We start from the raw sequence: 26,071 nt of genomic DNA, 5'->3' as shown, positions 1-26,071 counted from the left end.
TCAGTGCTGACTGAAGGATTACTTAATTGTCTGCTCTTAGATGTTTGCCTCTTTACCACTTTTTGGTGCTGCCACTGTTGCGATCTAACTATAGAAACTTCAGTTAAGTTACTTTAAATGTTTGATTTAGTGGAATTTTAATGAATAATTGATTCAGGGAAAAAAAAAAAAAAAACCCTGCAAATGCTACTTCCACACTGATAGTTGAGTACACTTGATTTCCAGAAATCAACTGCTGTCCTCAGCAGCTTTCTGATACCCAAGCATGTGACCCTGGCTTCTAACAAAAAGGAAATGCCTGCAACTATTACTTCACTGAGATCGTGTATTTCCCTTTTTTTATTCAGGTTAAAGAACTGAACCATTATCTGGAAGCTGAGAAGTCCTGTAGGACAGACTTAGAGATGTACGTGGCTGTCCTCAACACGCAGAAATCTGTCCTGCAAGAGGATGCAGAGAAGTTGCGGAAAGAGCTTCATGAAGGTGCCTATCTAATGATAATCCTTTTGACTCTTGGACACTAAGGATGCAAAAAAAAAAACCAACCCACCAATGTATCTGTTACTTCTCTTCTGATTTCTTATATGAGCTGGACTAAAAATAAATAAATAGAGGGCATGGGGGAGCATTATTTATAAATGCGAAAGCCCCTGGACTGCTTATGAAAGTGTTGATTTTGGAGTCCTCTTATGAAGGAGAGAACTGATAAATCAGTTTACTCTTTCTAGGGATGCTGCTGAATGGGTCTTAGGTTCTCATAGTACTGCGAGCTTTATTACTAAGGTGATTTTGGTGTCCTTTATTTGTGTAGAATTATGAGCATTATTTCTGTAATGTAAGCTGGTGATATGTCTCCCTGAAATATCTCAATTCTGAATGCTTTGTGGTGGAATGGATGTGGAAATGTATGTACATGCCCGTAGGAAGCAGAATCATATGAAAAACAGAACTTTCTGTTGAAATAAATAGGGACTTAAACAGTCTTTTAACACCAGCACTTAAAAAGGAGAATATTAGAGCTCATGATCGAAGTGAAAGCATTAGCTTTCTAACTGGGAAATCTTAAAATTGTCAGTAATGCATCCTTTATCTCAAGCTTGATACAGGAATTAAGAACATTTCTTATTTCATCCTAAGTAGTTTCTGAACAAAGCCATATTGTTTTTTATTAGAACAGTAATTACTTCTATTCATGAGAATGTCTCACTCAGGAGGAGTCATTAAAGAATTCTGGTTCAGAATGATTCTTTCTGTTCTTGAATAGTCTGCCATCTCTTAGAGCAAGAGCGACAACAGCACAACCAGTTGAAACACACGTGGCAAAAAGCCAATGACCAGTTCTTGGAGTCCCAGCGTTTGCTGATGAGAGACATGCAACGTATGGAGATTGTCCTGACCTCTGAGCAGCTTCGACAGGTCGAAGAACTGAAAAAAAAAGATCAGGTCAGTCTCTGCTCTCCTGGTTTTCTTTTTTCTCTCTCTCTTCTTTTTTTTAATACTGTTAATTTCATATAGTACAACAGGTATAGAAAACGTATCTTGGAGGCAGAAGTTATGAATGTGTGTTAACATTTCCAAAAAATGACAGCTGACAGTTGAAATAGAAGTTCTCCCTTTGAATGACAGCTGATGGTTGTAACAGAAACACTCAGTTTGTGTGAATACTTTAATACTAATATCTGTGCTAGCCTTTAAAGTAACGTTGCTAATATTGTTAAGTGAATAGGTAATAATATCCAAAAGTTAACCTTGGAGGAAGAAACTGTCATCTGTGGTGTAAAAAAAATTATGTTAAGATATTAAAGATGCTAAGATAGGAGGTTCACTTCTGTCTAGGTTTTTGTGGGTTCTGGGGTGCAGGTTTGTTGTTCTCTCATACAAGTGATTGTGTATTAGTATTTTGATTTTGTTTTCTCTGATATCTTTATTTGATTCTTTTTGTTATATTGCAGTGCTTAGTGTGATCAAGGCACTTATTTTCATGCTTGATTTGATGGTTTGTGTGTGGTCTTTGAGGATGCATTTAGTGTATGTTACCAGGTTCTATTCAATAGCCAGTGTAAGAGTTGTTGGTGCGGTTGCTTATTTGGTAATTCTTGTAACAGGAAATTTGATCTAAATATTATGTTATTTGATTAAAATTGCTGAACTAAGCAACGATTGTCCACTAGCTATGAAAAACAGGTTATCATTTAAGTGAGTTTGGGTGCCTTGTGGTATGAACACTAAGTGACTTTTAACCAAAAGAACCCTGAAGAGATAACTACTGGGGTTTTAACAACAACAACAAAAAAGAGTGTGAGAGAAAACCAAAACCAAAACCCCATTCTATTATTGCCTTTTTTTAATAACACTTTATGATGAAAGCTAATGACTACTATAGTATAGCTGAATCTTGCTTATATGCATTCATCTTTTTGTGAATTGATTTCCAGGAAGAAGATGATCAGCAGAGACTTAGCAAAAGAAAGGAACAGAAACAGAAAGATTCAGACGATGAAACAAAAGCTTCGTGTTCTTTAGCCCATGAGGAATCCCTTACCCAGTTCTCTAATGAAGAGGTAAAAAATTAAAGGAACTTCATGTACTTGTTCATTTCTCAGGGTGATGATTACAAATACAAATGCCCTTTGTGCCCTTTGATCTCTGTCTCTTGTAATTCATACTGAGCAATAAAAAACCTTTTGAGCTGCACTTGAATACATAAATTTTAATGAAAATTGGAAAACGATTCTTTAAAATCTTCTGAGAGTTGCTGTTAGAAACAACATCTACCTTCTGCGTTCTGGATGTTAACTGCTGTTAAATTCTTTGGGGATTTATAACCACCTTCTAACACACCTAAATTCTCAGCATTAAACCAGTTAAATCTGGACAGGAAGCAAGCATTTTGCAGCTAATTTGCTAACCTATTTCTTGAATTCTGTACTAAATTTACACTGCTTAGACGACTGTGAGGTCACTGATGGCTAAATAAGTCATCTGCTTTAGCATGTGCAAAATAGCATGTGTGCATCTGTATGTGCTATCCACATATTTATATCTATGTATCATTATCTATATCTATATCTCTCTAGATGTATCCAACTGTGCAAACTGAGGGTTTGGGCCAAATCTATTCAGCAGCCAAAAATAAGCTTTTGTCAGCCAAGCCAGTAATTGAGGCTCAGCACCAGGTTTTTGCTGAAGCCACCTGAGTTGTGTTAGTAGCTTTACTATACAGTCAGAACAAGTGATAATTCTGGATGGGGTTCATTAGCGGGTACTTTTGGTGTTGTAGGAAATTGCATTTGGGATTTGCTTAAAGTTTTCACTTGTGAAGCAGAAAGACCAATGAGCACACAGGTTGGAAGCTGGAAGCAGATATCAGAGTGGGCAGTTAGTTATTTCTCCTCTTCCATTGTGTTTTGCTTGCTTATCTCTTTTTCTAGTCTGTGTTGGACCTATTAAGGAATCTAATATATTTCTAAAGAGACTTTCAGGGTTACTTTCTTTACTTGGCTAATGGCAAAGCAGAAGTGTACAATATTGGAAGATGTTTTGAAAACAGCCATATGCTTTTTAAACAAAGCATTGCTGGTGTCTTTTAGTGCTGCAAATAAATAAAAATAGATCAAGAGACTTAATGTTCCTTATACAGGTCACAGGACAGCTACTGTGGCTTTTGGTATTGATATTCCCCAGGATGCTTTTCTACTTAATCCTAGCCTCATTCCTTTTCAGTTTATTTTATGTGAAAATAAAATTTTAAATATAGTTAAAAAACAAAAAACAAACAAAAAAAACCACAAAAACTTCTTTCTCTTACAATATTTTGTCAGACTCCTTAAGCAGAAGAAAGAAATACGAGAGAAATATTCACTTGTCAGCATGAAGTAGAATCTAAATACATCATTCTTTGCTTGCTTTTATGTTGGTGTTAACTGTTTTTAAGTTGGACAAACATCTAAACATAGTTATGAAAGTGCAATCCATGCATTCTGTTCTCTGGATTACAGTTCTAGAAGTGATGCTGCAGGTTGTATCTCTTTTAGTGGAAGAAGTGCCTTGTTTCAAATACTGGAAGATGTAAGGTGACTGTGTCCTTGTAAGAGAGCTGGCAGGAGGACAGATTCTTATAAAAGCACTCTGTTAACAGAAGATTATTTTCCTTTAATGGTGGCTGGTACATTTCAGTTCTGTATCCTTTTCTCTGCAGTCTTAAGTTTAGCCATCAGATGCTTTTACCAAAGCCAATTTAAGCCTCCCTTTGATACCCCTTGTATTTGGTGTCCAGCATTTCACTTGTACCATGCTTCTAGACTGGAATATATAACTTCTCCCTTATTTTTCAATTACAGGTGCATTTAAATAGCACCCACAGCTCAGTCCATTCGTTGGACGCAGACTTGCTTCTGTCTTCTGGTGAATCGTTCAATAAATCAGAAAACGATATGTTTAAAGATGGACTACGGAGAGCACAGTCAACAGACAGTCTAGGGACATCTGGATCTTTACAGTCCAAAGCTTTAGGATACAACAACAAAGCAAAATCTGCTGGGAACCTGGATGAGTCAGATTTTGGACCACTTGTTGGAGCAGATTCAGTGTCTGAGAACTATGATACAGCTTCCCTTGGGTCTCTGCAAATGCCTAGTGGGTTTATGTTAACCAAAGATCAGGAGAAAGCAATCAAAGCAATGACACCAGAGCAAGAAGAGACTGCTTCACTTCTTTCCAGTGTTACACAAGGAGTTGAAAGCGCATATGTGTCTCCTAGCGGTTACCGCTTGGTGAGCGAGACAGAGTGGAATCTGCTGCAGAAAGAGGTGAGTACCCATCATGCCTCTACTGTGACCATGCCATGCCTGGCAGGAGGCTCTGTGCTGTGGGCTGCCTGCAGGGAGAAGTTGCTCAGTTCTCCTGGATGTACTAAACTTGCAGTCAGGAAATATGCAGCTATTCACTTTTTTCTCTTGGAATATTTCTATAGGTAAAGCACACTTAATCTAAAGAGCATTGATGGGCCACGTTCATGGGAAAGTCAGCTTTATTTGATGCAGTGTATTTAGGGGAGGGTATGGCAGAAGTAGCTCTTGATTTCATGTATGGAGGGAGCTGGGGGTGGCTAGGAAGGGCCAGAGATTAACAAAAGGATCTTTTGTCATGCTGAGGATATTTACTGAGGGTTATGCATGGAGTGCAGTTTAGAAATGAGCAACCAAGATATGCATAGCATACAGAGCTAGTACAAAGGAAGCTTCATAACATTGTCAGGGACTTGCATCATTAAAAAACACATTATGAGAGCAACAAGCAGCAGATTAGTCTTAATGCTGTGCCAGCTTCAGTATGGGTGACCAAGGAAACGGATACTTCTGGGTGGTTCTGCCTGTCAGTTTTACACCAGCTTTGTATGATGCCAGTTTAAAGCCTGCATTTGGCTTCCTGCTGAAAAGAGCACTGCGTGGCTCCTGTGCTTACTATTTCCAAAGAGAGATCAAAGAAGTAATGCTTCAGGGGGAAAAAGGGAGGCAAAGAGAAGTCAGAAATGGGTAAAGGTGAGATGGAGGATCTGGGGAAATGGATGTCAGAATGCAGGTGGAAAAAAACAAGCAAAGGACAGATGAGGTGAAGAAGTGATGATATTTTATTTCCTCCGTTTCCTGAAATTCAACTATAGGTAAATCATTACTTAAAAAATCTCTGCAAACCTATTGTAAAGTTTCTGGGTTTTGTGTTGCTACTACTTTGTAATACCTAGAGGAAGAATCTGTTGTGCTGCAGTCTCAGAGCTGAGTGAAATACTCTGCTCTTGAGTATTTCATGCCCTGCTGACATTTGGATGACATTTTATTCCAACCCTTTTGTAGAATTCACAGAAGAAACACCCTGCTTCTCGTTTATTTCTGGAGGCAGGAGGACAGGCAGGGGGCATGCAACTGCTGCTCTGTGTGGGAGGCACATGGAGCAGCAAATACAATTGAGACTTCAGCACAGACCTCACTGCAGTTAGAACTTGAAGAAAGCTCCCATTTGTGCCCCTCATGGCTGGCAATCTCTGTTTGTTTGCTGCACACTTGGGCAGTTCTTTCCCCCTACTGTTTGTAGTTTGTTTTAAACTTTTCTTTTACTTTCTTCTTTCCCAGCTGTTCTTTTAGCTGTTATTTGGTCTCCGATACTGAGCTATGGTGGGGAATAGTATTAAACACTAAGTAAATTAAAATCTTTTCTCTGAAATGTCTTTCTATCTGGGTAGTTATGTGGTCTGTTTCAAAAGGATGCACTAAATGACCCAGTGAATTCTTGCATGTCCTGGCTTACTGCTCTTTTGCTAGTAGTAGGGCTTGTGACAGCAAGAGATGATGCACAGCAGCTGCTTTACATTATCTTGTACATCTACAACTTAATCTTGCTGTTACATGATTCTGCTGCTGACTTTTATCAGTAGTATTTTATGAGCACACAGCACATCTCAGAGTTTGTACCACTCCTGCATTCCCTGAACAAGTTTGTAGCCCTTGTAGCAGGTGACAACTCTGTTCTCCAGGTGCAGAATGCAGGGAACAAGCTGGGTAGGCGCTGCGATATGTGCTCGAATTATGAGAAGCAGTTGCAAGGTATCCAGATTCAGGAGGCTGAAACAAGAGACCAGGTAGGATTTCTTTTCTACCTGTAGCAAGATTTTGATAGCTGTAGGAGTTATTCTAGCATGCAACAATGAGCCATTTGCTGTTTTATTCGTTGCTTTTATCTTGAACAATGCCAGCATACTTGAAATGCAGATAACATGTAATTTTATTACCATGACAATGATTTGTTACTGGTTTGTTGTCATGAACACCATATAAGTGTATTTCTTAAATATTTACCACAGAAAAGCACTTTACTCAGTGCTACAAAATCATGATTTAATGGCACTGTTCTATAAAAGGGGTTGTGCTCATGCTGAATTCAGTGTCTTTCATAATTTATATTTTAAAATGCTTATCGTGCATTAAATTCTATATTATCTTTGAGACTGCAAGAATTTTTGATAGTAAAGGAAAAATGAGAGGACTTCATCCTAGCAGCATAAAATGACTGTAAAGTACTGAAAAAGGTTTTCTGCCACATACTGAAGAACAAATTTCAGATTTGTATAGAAGGCATGAGTCACATTCTGCTTTGAAATACGTGATGGAAGTTATTACATAGCAGTGCTCCAGAGTCGTTTGATGTCCTTTTTCCTTACAGGTGTTAGTCAGTGATGCACAGTCTTTTTGGAACAGCAAAGGAACTTCTGTGTTTCATAGGATTTTGAGGAATTTGTTTTATTGCTTGGGAGTGGGATGGGTCATGTTATATTTGTGTTCAGAGAATAAGTACTCCTGAGATTTATGGAAAATTATTTTGTTCTAATAACATAGGTGAAAAAGCTGCAGGTGATGCTGAGGCAGGCTAATGACCAGCTGGAAAAAACAATGAAAGATAAACAGGAATTGGAGGAGTATATGAAACAAAGTGCTGAAGACTCCTCTAATCAGGTACAAGCATTTTGTAATAAAGCTGGTAGGAATCAAGAGACGTTATTCAATAGTATGTAACAAGAACTCTTTCTTGTCTTCTGTTGTTTTTGGGTGGACTACCTGCTGCAAAGGCAGCAAAGGTGACCATTTCTGGGGTTAGCTAAAAAAAAAAAAGAAATGTGACATCACTTTACTGAGTAAGCAATTAACAAATTAACAAAATCATTTTTAGTGGGTAAGTTTGAAATGATGAAGTGTATGTTAGTGATTATAACAGGGAAGGGAACTTCAGATGTTATTCTTCAAAATCTGTTTCATGCTTTATATCTCTGTATGTGTTGTTTTTTAATTTTTGTTTGTTTGATTGTGGGTTTTTTGTGTTTTTGGTTTTTTAAGATCTCTTTGCTAATGGTTAAATGTCAGAAGTCAGAGAATTTCCTCAATGAACTGCAGCAGGCGTTTTCTCAAGCAAAGAGAAGTGTGCAGGAGCAAATGGTAAGACAGCTTAAACCAAGAGATCACTTGAACAACACTGTTTATCTAACCTTTGGGTCTCACAGTGCTTGTAAGATTGCCCAAGTCTGGCTAGAGAGTGCTCTGTGTCATAACTTGTAAAAAATACTAACCATGTGAGCTCTAATACAGCCGATGAGCTCTGAGTCTGTGGGGCCAGTCCATCACAACTCACATTTGTAGGCACATAGATGAGTATGAAGCTTACTAGGCAACTATTTTTCTTACCTTTCATGTATATTTAGTATGCCATTTCACTTCAAATCTGAAGGCGAAGTAGATTTTCTTCAGTTTGAGACGAATGCTCAGTGTTTTAACAGGTCAGACTTAAAATATCAGCCTTAACACCCAGAAGGAGGTATGTATGGGAGCGTACTTTTTAAAAACTATTTTGAGTCTCACGTAGGAATTATGCCAGGGGACAGGAATAGGACCTCATTTTCTAGGGCAGAACAAAGTCTGACTTCCTTAAAGCAATCAGTTCCCTTCTTTATTGGAATCGGGCTGCTGCTTTTCTCCTTCCTTGCACAGCAGTGCTGGGAGGAAAGATTTGTTCTTCTCAATCTCAGTATTGCATTTCTGGCGTCCAGGATTCCTGCAGGATATCACTTGTAGATACATTCTGTTTGGTGTTCTGTGTGTGGCAATGCCTAATGGAGCTGCAGGAGATTCGGAGAATGTATTGATCTGTGTTTCCTTTTCAGAACTGTACACCTATAGTACTCATACAAAGACATCTGAGCTATGATTCCTCTCAAAAAGCTTCACTGGATTTATTTATTTTGTAATGCAGGCAAAACTATATTTTCTTAATACTTGCTCTTTGCAAAGGATAAGCTGTTCTGATGTCAGAAGGCACAGGAGGCAGACTCCCACTGCTGAAAATTTCAGGTTGAATGTTTAAGGTTAATAACCTGATCTTACAGCAGAGTTGTTACGTGACTTTAATAAACAGCTCTGGCAGTTCCTGAAACATATTTTCTGCATGAGCACAGTTAGCTAATGGATAAATGTGGAAGAAAACTGGGAAATCTGTCAGTGCTGTATTTATTGCTTGCTTCTTTTCATCAGCCTTTATTTCTGATGCATAAGCCTGGCAGCAGAAGGGATTGATAATTTTGATCCACAAAACCATTTTATTTCCATTCTTTTACAAAGAATCCATCAGACTTTTGAAAGCAGTGATAGTAAGTAGGGCATAAAGAGATCTGAACATGATCCTAAGTGAGAACTTATGCTTTTCTTTGTATTGGAAGGCTGTTCTGACGCAGTCAAGGGAGCAGGTTTCAGAAGAGTTGGTGAGACTGCAGAAAGATAATGAAAGTCTTCAAGGAAAACATAGCTTACATGTGTCTTTACAACAAGCTGAAGATTTCATTCTACCAGAAGCAGCAGAGGTACAACATTTCTAAAGGATTAACACAAACACGTGTGACTTGCCATTGGAAGATGCTTCTTTTTCAAAATGCTGCCTCAAAGCAGTACACTGAACAATATTCTGGATTTGAGCCCCATATTCTGTGATGTACAAAATCACTTGTCTGATTCCCACTGGTGATTGTGAGCTGTGTCATGAATGCTTCAGAGTTAACTCTGGCCCAACAGCTACTGTGTTGTCTACAGTTTTTAGTGTGCACAACTGCTCAATCACCATGGCTCCAGAGCAAGTATTGATTCACTAAATTAAGTCCACTGTTTTATTTTCTGCCTAGGCATTAAGGTTTAAGTCAGTGATAATCATGAGCCTTGAATAAGCAAGAGATAGCCTATCTATGTCCGTTCACTCACAACTTGAGCACATCAAGCTTAAAAGATGGGATGGAGTAGGGAGTGAAGGGTGGGGGAGTGGACAATAAATAACCCCCTGGAGATGAGCATCTTTACAAGCTTTTCATTTACCATGACCAAGTAAACTCATGGCAGTTTTGTTTTAATATCTTGTTGGATGCAAGCTCTGGGATGGTGGAGCGAACATTGGGGTTGCACAACTTTGTGTTGGGTAGAGATATGGTACTTTGCATATCTGACAATCACAACACAACTCCTTCCTCATCGTTGATTCAGGAGCTCCGGGAGCTGATTTTAAAGTATCGTGAAGACATCATTAGTGTACGGACAGCAGCAGATCACCTGGAGGAGAAACTTAAGGCAGAGATTTTATTCTTAAAAGAACAGATTCAAGCTGAACAGTATTTGAAAGAAAACATAGAAGAAACTCTACAGCTGGAAATAGAGAATTGCAAAGAGGAAATCGGTGAGCAGGGGTAAAAGTCTCAAAATGGGTAATGGAAGAAGTGATTTTTCTTGCATTCAAGCTTTAATGTTGTTTTTCAGCTTCCATTTCCAGTTTAAAAGCTGAACTGGAAAGAATAAAAGTGGAGAAAGAGCAGGTAAGGAGCGCTTTCATGTGGGGTTTTTATGTGTGTTTAAACAAAGAAAATAGGATTCTTTTTTCTGCTAGTTGTCAGGACTTTGCAAGCAGTGCTGTCTTGGTGTCTTTGACATTGCCCACTTAATATCTGAGAAAATTACCTTTTTTCCCAACTGCCTTAGGGATATCAGTAATAAATATATATTTGTCTTTAGTCTGCCTGCCACTGGGAGGGAAAGAGAGCTGAACTAGGGAGAGAATTCTCAAATATGCCACATTATTGTTCCTTCATCTCAGTTTGCTTGTGGGATGGTGAAGAACTGATGTACATAACCCTTCTGTAGGAGGGAACACTGTTACAAGCACTTAAATTTTCTTACTGAAAGCACTGGCATTGTACTGGATGCTCTGAATGTATGTGCAACTCTCAGCAGCAACTCAGAGTGTACATACTGCTGTGTTGTGAGTACCTTCTGTGACCATTTCAAAGGAAATACATAGAGTCATGCCTGGAACTTTGAAGGATAGAATTGCTGAATTGGTTCCAGAGTATGGCTGGGATACACTTACAGGTCTGGTACTTAAAAGGTGTTTTGTCTGTTTATTAATCTATAACCTAAATATTAGCTTAGCTAATTCCTAACTAACATTATGTCACCTAATTAATAACCAAAAAGTTAGCTTTGGCAACTTCTCTCCAGCTCTGAGAAAAACACAAGAGAGAAAAACGTAGAGTGCTTTCTGTATCCGTAGGAAGGGTTGCTTAGGTTCATTTCTGAATCCCTGGAGAGGCACTTAGACTGTACTTCCTGAATGGAGGGACTGTGAGAAATGGAAGTGCCAGAAATTTTAGTTAATCTTTTTGTTTTGTTTTGTTCTAATTATGTAGTTAGAAAGTTCTTCACAGGAATACCTGCAGCAGCTGGAGAGTCTGCAGGAAACAAAAAACACTCTGGAAGAACAGCTGAAGAAGGAAACAGCAGCAAAGGTAGATATGTCCAGGTGTGAAGTGCATATACATCTTCTTTGATAATCAGACTCTATTCAGAGGATATATTACTACCCAAGAGTGGGAGAGGAAGTTTTTGGAATGTTGGTAAGATTCTGGGAGTGAAATAACCTCTGCTGGTTTTAAATCCAGTTTTAAATCCTCTGGATTTAAATCCTTGCTCCAGTCACTTAGCACTTGGAGTTTTAAAGCACTGGGTCTGTGTTGGTTTCTGCCTTGAATATCTCTTTTGGGTTATCTTCCAAAGATGAAAATGAAGAGAGCTTCCTGATTAACCAGACCTTAGTCTGAATGCTCTAGTATTTCTGAATACATGTTATTTTTCTGTTGCTGTAGGAAGGAGCCCTACTTTGACAGTCAGATAGAAGAAGAAAAAAAAGAAGAGAAATCAGATCACAGTTATTCTTTCTCTTCTCTTCTCTCCCTCCCCCAAAGACTTCTTTGACTAAAACTAAAGATGGCAAGACAATTACATTTTCACCAGCAGATTACTGCCCTTCATCTACAGTCAGGTTGCACTGAAACTCAGAATGCTGCTTTTTCGTTTTGAGTTCCCTGAACATATTGCTGTTAAAAGACATGGGACTTTTTCATACTTTAACCTATCTAATCATGATAATACTTGACTGATGAGTATTAGCCCCATATTTTGCATTTTGTAAAACTGAAGTGTAGAAAGAGTGACTGGATTAATTTCTTGCCAGCTCACTGAGAATAACCCTGTTTTCTTGCTCCAGTATTGTGCTCTAATCAGTTTATGCAAGTTTCTCTTTTTTTTTTTCTTTTTGTGCTGTTTAAGCATGGCATAAAGGATCTTTTTCTCTGCAGGCAAACCTTGAACAGCTGGTGTTTGAAGAGAAGAATAAAGCTCAGAGGCTGCAGACTGAATTAGATGTCAGTGAGCAAGTTCAGAGAGATTTTGTAAAGCTTTCTCAGACACTTCAGGTAAGGGCAGTGCAACCTGTGAGCCGTGTCTCTGCTTCTCTGGAGCTGAATAAAATAAGTTACAGCAGTTAGAATTTTTCCTTATGATGACATTTATGAACAATGTTTATAGTTATTAGTGTAGTAAACTGATGAGGTATTGCTAGTATAATATTTATATCAGGGGATTTAATTCTGATTATTGATTTAAATCTGTTCTCAGCAGCAAAGATGTACAGTTATTATGATAAACTGTAGAGAGTCATAAAAGACAGTAATTTTGGGCCTTAGCATTTCATCATTTCATTGTCCATTTCCTGACTTCTTTACTATATGTTACACCTTATTGCATTTTATAATATGAAAATTTTGAGGACAGAATGAGGAACTTTTACTGTTCAGTCCTGAATGTATGGAATGGTTCTTCTTCATGCTATACTTATTACTTTCTATTTATGCTATCCAAGTCTTATCCTTGTTGCTGTTTCTCACTGAATTACACTGAAATTCAGTGCTCTCTCTCCTTTGGGTTCTTGCCAAGTCCACTCAGTGAACTTCATCAGAGTTAGTACAGATTGTCCAGAGTTCAGGTTTATTTGGAAAACAAAAACAGGAATTAGGAGATTGTTTACTAGACAGAGCTCAGGTGGATGGACAATAGGGATCTGTCTTCTTTAGTTCTGGTTGTTTCTGGAGGAGTATGTAGTACAAGAGAGACTATTGAATTCTGCTGGCTGGTGAAACTGTTTCTTGTTTATTATCATCCTCCCTTTCTAAAGTACAGCATGGGCTGGTGTGTGCAGTTCCAAGAGCAATTTGATGTCTCTTCTGCTTGCACAGGTAGTAGGGGTTGCTAACGTTACCTAGTGGCTCAATTCTGGTTTTACTCACTCGTCGTGTCTGTTGGTTTTCCATAGGTGCAGCTGGAGCGGATCCGGCAGGCAGATTCCCTGGAGAGAATCCGTGCAATCCTGAATGACACAAAACTGACGGACATTAATCAGCTTCCTGAAACATGACACCCTGAGGAGCGTGCTCCAAGGCTGCATTTGGGGTTTTTAACTCATCTTTATAGCAACATTAATTATTATTTAACTCTAACTGAAAGAGCAGAAGACAACAGAGGGGAGCAATGACTTAAGTTTTATTTCTAGAGGGGAAAAGGTTTCGTGCTGGGCAGGAAGAGAGCACAAGAGTGACTTGTTGTGTAGGAAGGAGAACTTTCTAATGGAAACACTAATGGGTGCGGTGTTTCGTGTTCCACTGAGTGGGATCAGTCCTTACATTCTGAAAAACTTCCCCTCTTTCAGCCAACTTCGTAACCTGATGTAGAATTTTGGAACATTTACCCCTGTTTTTTCCCTTTGTCCTTTCCCCTCACTACTGTGATCAAAGTAGCTGCTGGAAACCATATTGTCCCTCCAAAACATTGAAGAGCAAAGTGGTTGAAGTTTTTCTGTTTGAATAGTCAGTAACAGTATTCAGCTAGCAGAGAGAATGAGGTGTAGAGTATGCTGTATGAATATTTTATATTAAAATATGACTTTATTAGCAGGACACTGGATATTGATCTTATTTCATAACTCAGTGTTGTATTTTTTTTTTAACCATTGACTTTGTGTTGAAGAATCTGAATGCTGCTGAAATGTGGTGGTCACGAGTGAGCTGTGTGTCTCCTGAACAGATAAATGCCAATCCAAAAAACTCTGAAAACTGTACTGAGAACGTAGCTCCTTGAAATGCTTCCTTTGAATTCTGATCCTTAAAGAAAAGCACAAGAAATGCACTGTTTTGTAATCTCTTTTCACAAATGTAATTTAAAACGTGGAATTACAACTAGTTCTTTCTCATCTTGAAAGCTGAGCAGTACCTGTAATTCCTTTTCCACCTGAAGAAAATACGTTAGCAAGAACCGTGTGCGTTGTCTGAGCACTGGCTTGGGGTTTGTGCAGGGCAGCTTTGCTCTGGTAGGTGGCACCAGGCATGGTCAAGGTAAGATGTTGAACAAAGCAAAGTCAACTTGACCCTCCTGGGTCAGTTTTAATAGTATACAAAACAGTGATGGCACTCTGTCACAGAGCACAAATGCGCTGGAGCTGCATTATTCTGCTGGTCCAAGTTGGAAGGGTGCAGTGCATCTCTTACTTAGAAGTACGGTATTGTGTTATTGCTCAGAGTTGATTCATACGCTGTCCTGTATTTCTGTAAGCTTGCATTTAAATTACACTCTGTAACACAACAGCTAAGGCAGGACATTCTTGTGATTGATCAGGTTTTAGGTTTGGGATTTTTATATGAGTAACATGATGGTAACATAAGCATTCCTCCTTTTCCTCCTTTTAGTGGAGTTTCATGCACGCAGTTGAATAGGAACAGTTTAATGTATGGATGTGATAATAGTGGTGGTACATATTGAGTTCTTGGACTAGTCCCTAGGAAAGACTCAATTCGAAGAGAAGAGGCTGAGAGAGCAGCTTGTTTTTGTCCAGAATTTGTAACTTAAGCTTTCTGCTGTTGTTTACTGTTTTCTTTGCATACCATAGATCTGGTGATGAAAAAACAGAAGTGACAGAGAATGCTCTGTACTGTATTGCACATGACTATATTTTGTTAGGTACTTTAATCCTATTTTAGCAGCGTATGTCCTGCTACTAACATAAAGTTTTGGTTTTGGAGAGGAATGCCTTAAAAACAGCCAAAAAGAAGCATATGAGCTCAGTTGATTATCATTTATTGCAAGAAATAAAGCATTTTATTCACCCTAGAAATTAATTTCTTTCATAATCGTGACACTTCAAACCCATTTTTCCTGCCTTATTAACGACTCGAGTAATAGGTGGCAGGGTTGTCATCTTCCAGATGACTTACTGAATCCTTGTTTCATTTAAAAGAAGTTGAAATGTGACTTAGGTTCTTTATTTTGGGTTTTTAAATCTCTCTCAGCATTTACTGAACTGTGAGGTGACAGCAGCTGCCTTCTGATGCAGAAATCTAATAGCAGATGTTTTGCATTCAGTTTTCCAAAGGTTTAGCATTGTATTCTGTTGAATAAAAATCTTGGGTGGGCTAAGATAGGTCTTTATTAAGGAGCTGCAGGCTGGAAGGCTTTTTTCCTGTATTCTCTTCCTTCCATAAAACTGACTCTTAACTGGTTACTGGTTGTTAACCTGTGCAGCAGTGATTTAAGGAAGCCTGTTTTCTGGTTAAACTACAGTGATGACATGCATCTTCTGAGCAAGCTGAACACTTGCAGAATTGCACCTGAAGACACATGCAGAAAAAAAGAATTTTTGGTTGAGTTTATGGACTGTTTTTGTAATGCAAGAGAACTGTTAATGGCATTTCAGCATCCCTTTCTAGTCCGACTGTCAGTGCCTATCATCAGCAGCCCCATCTTCCTGCCTGTTCTCGCAGGCCATGCATGACCATTTTTGATTGCTTTGGATTGTGCAGGGCTGGTGAGTCTTTTCCTTAGTGAATTTTTACAAATGGTTGGCCAGACTTTCTGTAGGCGTGATGGTGTCAGATTGCAGATGATGATGGCTGCAGGGAGCCTTTCTGCAGTCCTTAGAGGAGAGCAGGTGAGGGAGAGATCGGTCTGTGGTCATTCATAGACACAGTAGTGATTACAGCGGTTGCAGAATGAAGTTGTGCACGTGTGTGTGTGTCCGTATGCATGCTTGTGTGTTCTTCCCAGTGACCAGTGATGGCCTGTAGGCCTGGTCTGAGGCTGGAGGTGTATGCAGTAGGGCTCAAAAGGGACTAATGAGCACTCACCTGAAAGGAGTGGTGCTGGCTGCTGAGTTCCTTGGTGATGAACCAGTACTTGCATGTGTCACTGGAGTGACGTCCTTTGGTTTGGAGAGGAAGGAGATACAGCGATGGTGTGATTGTTTTCCTTTGTACCACCTTACTCCATCGTGCACCCTTACTCCTGCTTTAGTACTGTGACCATTTTGAGGCTGGAAAATGAGTGATCTTTTTCACCAACAACTGCTGATTAAAAGTTTATTTTCAATTTAGAAACGTATCCATCCACAAAAGTGGTGGGCGATGCAGAACCAAATGTGCTGGGGAAGGGAAGCACAGTTTCAGAGGTGGTAACTCAAGCTTCAGCTGAACACAAACGTAAGAAATAGTAAAGTGGCCTTTAAAAAAAAAAATTAGGAGTGCCAAATTTGCAGAGCACTTATTAAACCACCGTTGATGAAGTGTAGTTCAAAATTCTTGCTGTAAAGCTGCAGATGCTCACTCAGTGGATTGTGATGATACCGCTTATAATAAATCAGAGACTAAACACTCTTCCCTCCAGTTCTTGGCTTTCTGGAGCTTGTTTTGAATGGGGTGGTAGGTTCTCCTCACTCAGTAAGAGTTTGTGTTTTTTTAACAGGCGCTACTTCTAACCTGGCAGTTCAGCTCTGATACACAGGGTGAGTGGATTAGAAAGCAGATTCTATTTATGCAGTCTGTAAAAGGGGCAAGATCAAGTTTTGTATGCATTCCTATACTTGTATAGTCTTAATCTGTACAAAAAAAGTGTTCTTGCAGCATGTATGGTAACCTAGTTACCTAACAGGTAATAACAGTCCTCCTTTCCTTACAGCTTTACTTTGGCACCTCTTGCCGTGCCACTTTTGTAGCAGTGCAGTACTACTTTTCAAAACTGAGCTTGACCATGTCACCTTTTGAAAGGGGAAGCGTGGGGGAGAGGGGAAGAAACAAGACTATTTATTGTCCACTTAAGTTTGTCTACAGCAGATAATTGGCCTTTTAATGTCAAGACAGAGTCAGCTTTTGATAGAGGCAAACTGAGTGTTTGGAAGTTAATACTGCATTCCGGTGAACCAAGCCATTGGTGTCCTGTGCAATTGTGGATGTAGAATTCTGCTGTCTACAGGATTCAAGTGTAACCATTTGTTAACTGTATTGAAGGTGTGTCCTTTATGAAGAAAGTGTTCCCAATTAAAAAAAAAAAGCTGCTGAAGTGTATGCGCTCCTCTGGTCTTTCTACTCTGCCTTCTGCCATAGGCTTCCACTGCAGTTACTGCGCCATGGACCAAGGGTAGGAGATGGCTCCCAGACAAACCCCAGGCAGTTTTCTGAAGGAAGCAGTGATACCTTTTCCCCCACTTCTGAGCTAGCTGTGAGTATTAACTATCATGTACTTCAGGTTTGAAAGAGCCTGCTGCAGCATATCCTGCCAGGAGAAATGCAAAGACCACAGCATGTGAGGAGTCTTATCAAAAGTATTTTAATTCCATAGTTGATCTTTACAAAATCATAAAGAAAAGGCATATTGTTCAGTGTATGAATGTTAAATATATAAGAAGAATTACCAGGGCATAATGAAAATTTATCCAGCCTTTTATTGTAGGTTTATCCTCATGGAGATGTTAGAAGTTCACATGGCCTCTGATGTCATTGATCTGCTTTACCATTTCCCTTATGCGTTCTCCCCTTCAAGAAAAATAAATTCAAATCAGTAAGCTGCAAGCCATTTTTGTTTGGTGACAGTCAATAAGAAAAACAATTCATACAACAGCAGAGAATGGGAATATTGTTTTAAGTGATTCTGTTAATTACAGACTTCATACAGACTGCCAAAAGATCCTCGGGCAAAAAGGAGACCTGAAAGCAGATTCAGTAGTAGTAGCATAATATGACCAGTACTACTCTAACAAGCTGGCACATTCTATGCTTTAGACCACCTCTACGAGCTCCAGGTGGTGCATCAGTCAACCACATGATGCAGAGAGGTGAAATTTACTCGAGAAATTTGAAAAGGACAGCCTATGTACATGCTACAGGAGGATCCAAGCTTGAACTTACTCTTCTTTCAGAACGGTTTGGATGCACTTGCTCTGGTAGGCACTGAGGGTGATGCTGGGTTTTCGTGGGCTGATGCCCTTTTCCATCTTTTTCTGCTGGTATTCCTTCTTCATTTTAACCTAGAAGCCATACAAAAGGAAGGAGCCCCAGTCAGTGTTGATGCTGCCCGCTAGAGGGAAAGTGTATTATAGCTACAACCACGTCACATCACAGTGAATTGACTGTTAGGGATAAAATCACAAGCTTTTGCACTGTTCTACAAAAAGAGAAGAAAACAGTAGTGCAGGGACCAGAGAAGGCACGGAGAGAGATTTCCTTAGCTTTGCACTGGGTTGCAGAGGTTCTATCTAGATTCATAATGAGATTCAGAATTTATTGTAGCCTACTGTTGCTAATTTAAGAGAGCAACTTTGTGTCAGTGTGGAAGGACTGCATTCTAACTCAGCGCTATCATTTAATGAGTGTTACCAACAACCGACCAGCCAGACATTTCATCTCACCTGTCTGATTGCATTGCTCAAGTGCTGCAGCTGGTCATGGATTGTCTGCAGTTCTTTCTTCATATCTCTTTCACTGTCTGATATAACAGGAAGCTGAGAGTGGAAACTACGAAGCACTTTCTTCATCCTTCACATGCAAGAAAAGATATATTGCTGAATTAACTGATGTTTTAGACTAGTTATGCTCAGACAACAAGAGTTTTTCACGTAACTATGAAACATCTTTTGTCATTTAGCTTAAGTCTTACGGGCTCAGGACTCAACTTCCCTCGCAGCAAGCAAACTCAGTACTTAATATCATTACTGAGCTGCAAAAAAAGTATTTCAGAAGGCTAGTGTTCCAAGAAACCAGCACAGTATTGTCTGCCTATTCTTTTTCTACCACGTTGGCACACATATATGCAACAGCAAGCAATCTGTGATGAAAGAGAAAGCAGTCTGCACTCACCTATTCATAATATCTTCTTGCTTCTCCTTGGCTTCCTCGTACTTGTCAGCCAACCGTTCAGCCATTTCTCGCAAACTTTTCCTTTAATGTAATTGAGAAGTGTTTAGTTTTGATTTACATGCAAAATAGCCTGCAAGTAGAAGCATGACAAAGTCTGAAAAAACTGGAGGAGGGAACGAAACTACATCCCCAATTGCAGCCAGAAATGCATTCCCTTCTCAGAAAACTTTCATGCAGGACTCTGTATAAAGTACCTTTTGCACAGCTACATCACTGTTGATTTTAACTTGATAAATGCAGACAGATTATACTCACTTTTCCTCTCGACAGTAATTAAGATCTTCCAGTTGTTTCTTCTTCTGTCCCCACAGCAGTTTCACTCTTAAAAATAAATAGACAAAGAAATCCAACCACCCCCAGCAACAATCCAGCTGAGTCAGTATTTAGGCCACATAGCAAATAGCACAGAAGGCACCAAGACACGTGCAGTTGAGAACACTTCCTTTTTGGCCTAATTTTGCAACGTAACTCAACCACTACAGTCAAAAGAAGTAGAGACTTAGATAATGTAATTTTTAGCAGCTTTGTCAGAATTATTGCTGAGGTCAAAGGAGTTCCAAAGAATTTCCTGCCAAGCCCAAGCACAGGCAGACCAACAAGCAGACTACAGGCAGACTCACACCGAAAGAGAAGCATTTTTACTTTAGTGCTTCCTTGGTAACTCAGTTTTCATTTCTGATAATCCAGAAATTGAAGTCTTACACGAACTGAAGTCACAGAACACATTTCACTCAGTTACGTGAGTTACTCCAGCAGGGGAGGTTTCGTGCTGGGTCCTTACTAACACTGTTCCACAGATACAGCGTGCAGCACTTAATTTATGAAGGTTTTCTCTTACCTTTGCTGAATTTCCTCTTTTGCCAGATCCTGTTTCAGTATGTATTCCTCTCTAAACACTTGCGTGGCTCTGCTAAGAAGCTGAAGGCATTCTTCAGGGGGAGGAGCAGCCTCTTTATCGGCAGATCTGAATAAACAGACAAGTTTTTGCACTCCTGCTCTTCCCTGTTCCTTGCAAAGGCTAAGTCACTTAGAGCATTTATGGTAAGAGCTCCAAGGCCTTGGATACAAAAAGGAGGGGCTGCAACTAAATCCCTTTGCAATAGTAGTTTTCCTAATGAGAAAATCCCAAGATGTTCTAAAAAGCTCAAGCCCGATGAGACAAGGCTTGAGCAACCTAACCTAGCACTGAGGTAGCATCACACTGAGCAGAAACCAGGACAAAAGTGGTTCCCTTTGCAGCCCAAACGGCTTTCGTGGATGTCATGCAAAGGCACAAGTCTGCTGCAGAAACTGCATGCCTATAACTGCTCTTTCCAAGCTGCTGTGTCGTTCAGTCAGGAGATAACGAACACGTGGCATTCCTAAAGAGTTCCCTCTCCTGCTCCCCTAGGAAAAAGTTGGTACCTACTTCAATAGCAAGGGGTTGGCAGAAGTACGCCGCAGGATGCTTTGGATGTGCTTCTCAAATGAATGCTGCGATTCAGCCAGGACACGGAGAGGAGAAGTGGCATCATCTTTGTCTTCTTTGGTACATAGTAGAGAAGGAGATGCAGGATGGACTGCAGTTCTGCCAAAGAACATCAAGTGGAGAGCACTTAAAAACCTTCAACTACAACTGAGTTTGAACAGTAGTTAAAACAAGGAACTCATCCACTGTGGAATTCACACATTACAGCAAGTTAGAAGATGAAATACTTCAACTGTATGGTAAATGTAGCTCTAGGCGGGGCTGGAGGAGCTCAAAAATCCCCTTCTTTGGCCATAGCTAAAAAGGGAGAAGAATAAGTATCCTCTTATTTAAAAGCAAGTTCAGTAACGAGGCAAGCAAGCTCTCCAATAGCAGCACAATCCAATCTCTCTTCAGTTTCTGCTATGCAGATTCCTTGTTATAAAAGCGAACAAAATGCCAACAACCGTGTCAAAAATCAACTGATGTAATGTTTGTCCTAACCCTCACTGAAAGTGATACAGATTGGTTATATCCCCTCCGAGCACCTTTTCAGTATTAAATAACTACTCTCTGAAGGCTTAAGTGTTCTGCCAAGGAACGTTCAGTAGGCATACTTCAGTGTGTGCTATGAGAGAAGCAGAAACGTAGGGTGAAAGTCAAATAAAATAAGAAATCCTGACATCCTTTTTGTAAGGCAGTCGTGGACTTCAGTTCAATTACAAACCACGTACAGGAGCGGCCTTGTAATGCACTCATAGTTATTTGTGATGCAGATCATTGTGGGTCCCAGGACGTCAGATACTATCCAAAATCCTCTAACTGGAGCAGGTTGCCTGAAGGGAAGGAAACAGAAGAATCATCCATTTGAAAAACCATACTTTCTTCCTGAAAGTTGTGCAAATTCTTTGGGAGAAGCTCTGTTCACAGCAGCCAGCTTAAGCCAGACAGGGGTCACAAAGCTAAGAACCACTCCCAAGAAGGAGTCCTGCAAAACAGTTTGGTCATGGAATCTGATAATCAAATGTACCAAGCAAACCCATCCATCCTGAGGAAGGGAGCACCCATACAACTTGTCTGTGAATCAGAAGCAGAAATCTGCCAAGATCCAGGAACCTTCTTCCCCCTTCTACCACAGTACCACAGGTTCATTACTACTCGTACCACTGGCTATTTGTCACCCGTACTGACTTCAGGAGCCCTTTAAACTAGATGACTCATCTGACTTGTGTTTGGAATGCAAGTAATGATTACTTCTTGCGTTTTCAGTATGTTTAACACAGAGCACTCAACAGAAGTGGTTAGGCCTTATTAAAGCGAGAAGATGCAGCAGACACAGATAACACACAGCCTAAGCCTGCAGTGCCTCCTGACCCTGAGTGGGGTACCTTCAGAGCTCAAAAAACCAGATCTCTCAAGGCACAGCCGGTCTTAACGTGTGGATAAAAGAATACATCGAGGATCAGGATTATTAGATGAAGCAAACCTCAGAGCTGCACTGGGATAGGTAAACAGAAGTGGAATTTCTTCTATTTTGACAGGTAATTCTAACACTCATAGGAATTTAGCTTATACGTGCTGCTATACATTAAGAATCTCGATGTGCAAATTGCTTATTTATTTTACTTGAATCCTATTAAGTTGGAAGCAGCAGAAAGGTTTTGCTTTTTACCTGCATGGCAATGGCTTCGTGCAAAGAATATGTTCAACAAAGCACTTCTGCTCTGCACCCAACTCCTGTAAACCATCTTTGTCTTCTTCATCTGCAAAGAAGAGATCCATCGGAATGCATAACATCCACCTTGCAGGGGAAGGCATTCTCAGTATTCCCCAAGAATTCCCCTGCTTGTTGCTAAGAAAACGTTGGTGTTCAGACAGTAACCATTTCCCTCTACACACAACAATCTCACCCTCACCTGAGCCCAGGAACTTCTGCAGTTTGCTGATCCACGTCAACCCCACGCTGTGAACACCTGCTTCATGTGTGCAGTGGTATCTAGTAGGGCATTTTGGATCTGAAATTCAAACAGCAAACACAGTATAAAGCACTACAGAGAAAAACTCATTCTGCAAACCTGTGCATTGTTGAACATGTGTATTGGCCTACTGTCCAACTCATTGCAATAGTACCTATTCAAGGTCTGAGCTGCATGCATCGGCGACATCATTAGAATTCTGCATGTAAATCAAGTACACTTGCAGCATCTGTTAATATACTCTTCAGGAATTAATTCAAATTACTTGCATTATACAGTATCTGTCTCTATCCATTAGGCTTCAAGAGAAGATCAGATAATGCCAGCAGACCAACTTTCAGACCAGCTTCCTTGTCCTTCCCATCCTCCTGCCCTACAACAGCACCAGCTGACAGGCTAATAAACAGGCACCAACACCTTTCTCAGCATCACCACCCACAGCTGTACCACTTTGCTTACATGCATAGATTACGACAGCTGCAACAACTTCCGCTTTCTAATCCACAGCTGAAAGTTTTCTATTACATACATGCCCCCCTGTCTATAAATAGTCTTGTGACAATTCCCCTTTGACTCTGCACATTTTCCACAGCTGTAAGACTTCAAGCAAGTGCTTATCCTAATACTGTTTGAGACGACAATAACTTTTAAATAACTTGATCCTAATTTCAAGCAAGTAAAAGACAACAACCTGAGCTACACAACGCTACCTCTATGCAGTTTGATTGGGCAAGAGAAATCAGACTCCAAAGGCTCTTCCTCATCTCCTGATGCCAATTTCAGTGCAAGTTCCAGCTCAACACATTCAAACACGTACAGGGAAGGAACAAGGTCAGATCTTGGGTCCCACGATTTTTCTGACTGTAAAGAGCATTGAATTCTTCGATGAGACATCACTTAAATAGAAATACCAGCGTAAATAACACTGAGTTACATCATATAGGTAGGCAAGTATATAAATTGTTCGAGAAACTCATTAAAGTCCCTTTATTTTTTCATTACGAATCTCTATGACACGTGTTTTCTAGTCAGAACATCCTCTTTAAAATAGTTCATGGTAAGATTAAAAATGGCTGCACCTGCAGGATACACGTAGCTGAGCTTTACAACAAGAGCACAGGAGGATCACAGGCACTGCCTGGAACAGGAGGGCTCACTGCCTCATTACAGAAGAATGCAGCTTTGGCACTTGCATTCCCTTTGAGGCATCCTGCCATCTTGAAGGCAGGAACTTTCACAGAAGAAACAAAAACGTTCACAGAAACGACAAGACAAGGTACCTGCTCCTCATCCTCTTCTGCATCCAGCACCACACAGTGATAAAGCACACCCGATTCAGTGGCAATCACCAGGATATTTGGAATGCAAGGCAGGCACAGGACAGCACAGGCATCGTAGCCATAATTGTCTTCTGCAGCAGGGTGCATGGGCAGAGGGCCAAGCAGCTTGCCAAGATTACCAGCACTGGAATAGAGAGGATGCATTCACAACACAAAGCGTAGGAGCAGAGTTCCCATGACTGCCTGCAGTTTACTGAATGATAACCAGAGAACGAGGGCGATTAAAAAACAGGCAACTAAAACAACAGACGCGATGGTTTGGAGTTCTAACACGTTATTCTTGGATTTAAGTCTACTAGCACTACCACAAAGAGATAAAACAAATTATAATACAAACCAGCCCAGCATCCATTACTGAATCCCAGCGAGGTGAAGCGATGGCTCTGGGAACCAAACATACAAAGACCCTACGCAACTTGAGGGCGAATGCAAGCCTACCTCTGCAGCAGGTTGATATAGGTGAGGAATGTCTCTCCATTTTCATATAGAATGTAAAGTGGAAAAGCCAGCACTTCTTCACTGCCTCGCTGCCCAAGTACACTCACTGGGACCGGCACCAGCGGGCCAAAGTCAAACGCCACTGCAGTCTCTCCCAGCGACGCTGTGTAGGCTCTCCTAGGGATAAGCAGGACCAAAACTGAGTCAGCAGTGACTGTAAGAACACACGTACTTATTGAGGTCCACCTGTATGTCAGATTACACCTGCCCATCAGTCCTTCGACACGCTACTTTCAGCAACAAAAGCATGCAGGTAGCACCCTCCCTCCAGGGCTCATTTCTGAAGTGCCCAGCAGCCAGCCCAGCTCACAGGGTAAGGAGGGCACGTGGGATTTGCTGTGTAGCACAGCAGTCTGTGACTCACCTGCTAGAGACCCTCAAGTTTCTCCTTTCCAATAAGCCAAGCAGGAAATAAAAAGATAACCTATTTCCCTGCATTCCCCGCTCAAAAAAGCCCATCTTAAAGATAGTGTGTGTTGCTCAAATGACTTCTGAAGAACACCAGGCTGTGCAGTCTGTTCCCTCTTTCCTTCAGAAAGATTAGGGAGAAAACAGCACCGCTGCTGTGCCAGGAAGCAGCCCCAGCACAGACGTGTGGGAACAGCAAGTCGTGAATAAACCCCTATTGGATTTTCAGGGGGATTTGTCACTCGTTAACGACGTGACTGAGGACACAGAACTCATCTCGCTAAGAGCATTTCAAAAGGAGCCCCACAAACCCTCTGTTGATGATCAGAGTCTCCTCCTCAGCATCTGAGAGCGCGATCACCTTGATGGGCGCCTGGGGCACCTTCAGGCTGTAGATCCTGGAGGGAAGAAGCAGTGATGTTCGGTCAGCGTCAGCTGCTGCCAACGTGACACGGCTCTCGCCCTGCCCTGTATGCGGTGACCGCTGCGGGAAGGGCGAGGCACGAAGAGGCTTTACCTTATGGTGTTATCCGAGGTCAGCAGCACGACGTGGGGCTCCAGGGTCTCGCAGGGGTACCAGGCCGCGTGCTTCAGGGTCAGCGACGTGGAACTGGTGAAGAACCGTTCTGCGATCGGGATGGTGCTGGAACAGAGCGGAGACGGCCGCTGTGACGGCGCGGACGGGGGCGCTGCCGAAGGGGCGGGGGGCGGCGGGAGCGGAGCTCGGCCCCCACCTGCAGTTCACCGTGGCCTTCCCGCCCTCGAACTCGGAGTTCTTGCCCCAGCGCTTGGGCAGCTCCACGGCCGAGAGCCCTTTGGTGCCGATCAGCGCCACATGGCGCCGCGCGGGGCTGAGCAGCGTCTGATACACCTCGAAGAGCGGCGGGTTGATGCACAGCAGCGTCTGCCGGGACAGGCGGGGCGGGGCCGGGGCTCAGAGCGCCGCCCGTCCCTCAGAGCCCCCCCGGCAGCCCCGCGCCGCTCACCTGGTAGCGGCCCAGCTCCGGCTCGGCCCCGCTCAGGCGGCGGAGGTCGATGTCGAGCAGCGCGCCGCGCTCGCCGTCCCACAGCAGCAGGTCTCCGTCCAGGCCCAGCAGCAGGCTGCGGATCAGCGGGGAGCGCGGGGCGGCGGAGGGCGCGGGGCCGCTGTCGCGGAGGCGGCCGAACGCGGCGTGCTGCGGCAGGGCCGCCCGCCACTGCTCCGCCGGACCCCACTCGGCCGCCATCGCTCCCCGCGGCCGCCCCGGCCCGACCGCCAATC

At 41.5% G+C, this 26,071-nt stretch overlaps 2 protein-coding genes across 6 annotated transcripts in view; one reads left to right on the top strand and one right to left on the bottom strand.

The window, feature by feature from the left end:
- The window catches only part of RABEP1 (rabaptin, RAB GTPase binding effector protein 1), a 43,768-nt gene extending 26,480 nt beyond the window's left edge, over nt 1-17,288 (top strand). For 4 of the 5 annotated variants that reach the window (NM_205057.2, XM_046902293.1, XM_046902292.1 and 1 more), the window contains exons 6-18: nt 348-483; nt 1,265-1,443; nt 2,436-2,561; nt 4,341-4,808; nt 6,530-6,634; nt 7,389-7,505; nt 7,884-7,982; nt 9,257-9,397; nt 10,065-10,254; nt 10,335-10,390; nt 11,261-11,359; nt 12,209-12,325; nt 13,222-17,288. In NM_205057.2, the coding sequence (NP_990388.2) occupies nt 348-483; nt 1,265-1,443; nt 2,436-2,561; nt 4,341-4,808; nt 6,530-6,634; nt 7,389-7,505; nt 7,884-7,982; nt 9,257-9,397; nt 10,065-10,254; nt 10,335-10,390; nt 11,261-11,359; nt 12,209-12,325; nt 13,222-13,323 (1,935 nt within the window). In that variant the 3' untranslated portion in view covers nt 13,324-17,288. The remainder of the gene's footprint in view (nt 1-347; nt 484-1,264; nt 1,444-2,435; nt 2,562-4,340; nt 4,809-6,529; nt 6,635-7,388; nt 7,506-7,883; nt 7,983-9,256; nt 9,398-10,064; nt 10,255-10,334; nt 10,391-11,260; nt 11,360-12,208; nt 12,326-13,221) is intronic. The other variant, XM_015295675.4, reaches the window with a different exon arrangement.
- Nucleotides 17,289-17,532: 244 nt separating this feature from the next.
- Nucleotides 17,533-26,055, bottom strand: NUP88 (nucleoporin 88). The gene is made up of 17 exons (XM_003642421.5): nt 25,797-26,055; nt 25,545-25,714; nt 25,328-25,453; nt 25,122-25,208; nt 24,343-24,519; nt 23,845-24,028; nt 23,275-23,425; nt 22,505-22,603; nt 22,261-22,351; nt 21,323-21,424; nt 20,550-20,708; nt 19,980-20,105; nt 19,397-19,462; nt 19,082-19,162; nt 18,634-18,760; nt 18,134-18,252; nt 17,533-17,761 (listed from the first exon to the last, which is right to left on the bottom strand). Exons 1-17 carry the CDS (start codon nt 26,034-26,036, stop codon nt 17,698-17,700), a joined length of 2,169 nt encoding a protein of 722 aa, XP_003642469.2. The 5' UTR covers nt 26,037-26,055; the 3' UTR covers nt 17,533-17,697.
- Nucleotides 26,056-26,071: the final 16 nt, after the last annotated feature.

The sequence above is a fragment of the Gallus gallus genome, chromosome 19 (assembly GCF_016699485.2).
Source record: "Gallus gallus isolate bGalGal1 chromosome 19, bGalGal1.mat.broiler.GRCg7b, whole genome shotgun sequence".
Lineage (NCBI taxonomy): Eukaryota > Metazoa > Chordata > Aves > Galliformes > Phasianidae > Gallus > Gallus gallus.
This window is presented reverse-complemented; position numbering and strand designations above follow the sequence as displayed.